This window comes from Dendroctonus ponderosae, unplaced genomic scaffold, assembly GCF_020466585.1.
Source record: "Dendroctonus ponderosae isolate FM_Combo_2020 unplaced genomic scaffold, Dpon_F_20191213v2 Dpon_F_20191213_12, whole genome shotgun sequence".
Lineage (NCBI taxonomy): Eukaryota > Metazoa > Arthropoda > Insecta > Coleoptera > Curculionidae > Dendroctonus > Dendroctonus ponderosae.
The window spans coordinates 1,803,990-1,806,510 of record NW_026017316.1 but is presented as its reverse complement, the minus strand read 5'-3'; the positions used below and the strand labels follow the sequence as shown (position 1 = coordinate 1,806,510).

Here is a 2,521-nt window from a genome sequence, read left to right as displayed (position 1 = left end):
CAGTTTTCAAAACTGAAAAACAGTGTAAAACGTCAATGTGAACGAACTGGCCAGTCGGATACCTACTTGATGATGGTTTCCGGGCTGGTGCAGTCCTCGAAGCGGATGGTGTAGCCGACCTCCTGGCCCAGCCGGCAGCCGAACTCCTCAGCCACGCGCTTCGCCACCGACATGGCGGCGACGCGGCGCGGCTGCGTGCAGCCGATCTTGCCGCGCGCCGTAAACCCCGCCTCCGCCAGGTACTGCGTGATCTGCGTCGTCTTGCCCGAGCCCGTCTCGCCAATCACGATCAAGATCTGGTTGTCGGTGACCGCTTTGCGCAGCTCCTCCTTCAGCTTGTAGATGGGCAGCGACTGGCGCTGCTCCACGATGGTGAGGTTCGTCTTCTTGCCGAACGACGACTTTTTGCCGCCGATCACGTGCTTCTTCCACTCGGGCAGGTCCTGCGCCTGCAGGCCGATGCCGCGCGCCGGCTGCGYCTTGGCMTCGTCGGCGGGCAGCGGGTCGATCCACGTCTTGCTCTTGCCCGCCGGCTGCGCGTCCACCTCCGCCTCGCGCTGCAGCATCTTCTGCTCGCGCCGCTCCTTCGCCAGCGCCGACTGCATCATGGCGGCCTGCGCCAGCGAGCCGTCGGGGTTTTTCACGATGCGCACGGGGCTCAGATCGTGCACGGCGCGTCCGTGCCCGTTGAGGAAGGGCGGCTCGTCCTCCACCAGCTCGATCTCGATGTCGGCCTCGCCGTCCTCCTGCTCTTTGGGCAGCAGCCCCGTTTCGTCGTCGAACTCGGGCAGCTCGCTCTTGTCGATGCAGCCGGAGGAGATCATCTGCTTGATCTCCCAGCGCTCGGGGCTGGAGAGGCGCGTCACGCGCTTCCGCGAGTCCTCCTCGTTCTCGTCCAGGCTGACTGGCAGGCGCAGCACCGAGGTGGCGTTGTGCGTCGGCCGGTCGGGGTTCCGATCTGCAACCCGATCGGGTATTAGTCATTATTCAGGTGGCGTTTTCCAGTTGCAAAGCAGTTGAGCGGAAAAAGGGCGGCACTTTTCAAAACCCAAAAACCGGGTGAAAAAGCCAAAATGCAGTAAATTATGTTTTTTTGAATGGTGCAAGCTGCAAAGGAGTTGAAATAAAAAAAGGGCGGCAGTTTTCAAAACCCAAAAATCTGGCAAAAAAAACAAAAACCGAATTTAAAACAATTAAATTTGGTGCATTTTGACTTTTTTGTCCGCTTTTTGGAATTTGAAAACTGCCGCCCTTTTTTCTCTCAACTCCTTTGCAACTGGAACCACTTTAAAAACAAAAACCCGATTTAAAGACAATTAAATTTGGTGTATTTTGCCTTTTTTGCCCGGTTTTTGGAATTTGAAAACTGCCGCCCTTTTTTCTCTCAACTCCTTTGCAACTGGAACCACTTTAAAAACAAAAACCCGATTTAAAGACAATTAAATTTGCTGTATTTTGGCAATTTTCTAATTATTCCAACGCCAAAACGCGTTACGAGCAAAAGGGCGTCCGTTTTCAAAACGGCCATAACTCCAAAGTGCTCGAACCGATTTCAACCGTCCAAAAACCAAAACGTAGCAAATTCAGTTGGTTCGGTTGAAATCGGTTGAAGAACTTTGGAGCTATGGCGTGTTTTTCACGGTTTTGAAAACTGGCGCCCTTTTTTGGCGCAACTGCTTTGCAGCTTAAATCACTTTGAAAAACAAAAACCGGATTTAAAACAATTAAATTTGGTGCATTTTGCCTTTTCTGTCCGGTTTTTGGCATTTGAAAACTGCCGCCCTTTTTTCTCTCAACTCCTTTGCAACTGGAACCACTTTAAAAACAAAAACCCGATTTAAAGACAATTAAATAAACAAAAAAATAAAAATAAAAAAAGGGCGGCAGTTTTCAAATTCCAAAAACCGGGCAAAAAAGCCAAAATGCAGAAAATTTAATTGTCTTTAAATCCGGTTTTTGCTTTTAAAGTGTATCCAGCTGCAAAGGAGTTGAGAGAAAAAAGAGCGGCAGTTTTCAAAACTCAAAAACAGGGTAAAACAGCCAAAATGCAGCAAATTTAATTGCCTTTAAATCGGGGTTTTGTTTTTAAAGTGGTTCCAGTTGCAAAGGAGTTGAGAGAAAAAAGGGCGGCAGTTCTCAAATTCCAAAAACCTTTCCACTTTCTACAAGAGTAAGAGTCGTTTCTATATAAGCCGTGTTCTACGGTCGACTGCATGCGCAACGTGTGGGCGCACCTACCTTTGTCCTCGCGCTCCTGAGGGGCGTGCGACAGCGGGTTGAGGTCGCGCCCGCTCACCTGGTCGACGTCCTTCATCGACAGCGACACCTTCTGGCCGGCGACGGAGAGCACCTTCACCTTCACCCTGCTGCCTCTGGCGACGATCTCCGACACTTGGGTGACGCGGCCCTCAGCGCGCAGCTGCGAAATGTGCACCAGCCCTTCCCAGCGGCGGCGCAGCCCCTCCAGCTGCACAAAGCACCCGAACGGCACGATGTTGGCCACTTTTCCGCTGTAGACTTT

The 2,521-nt window shown here is 51.5% G+C and overlaps 1 protein-coding gene across 1 annotated transcript in view; it reads right to left on the bottom strand.

The window, feature by feature from the left end:
- LOC125503127 (ATP-dependent RNA helicase DHX8-like) overlaps positions 1–2,521 on the bottom strand; it is a 7,272-nt gene that overhangs the window by 2,234 nt on the left and 2,517 nt on the right. The window contains 2 exon segments of the mRNA XM_048663060.1: positions 48–958; positions 2,239–2,517. Of these exon segments, the coding sequence (XP_048519017.1) occupies positions 48–958; positions 2,239–2,517 (1,190 nt within the window).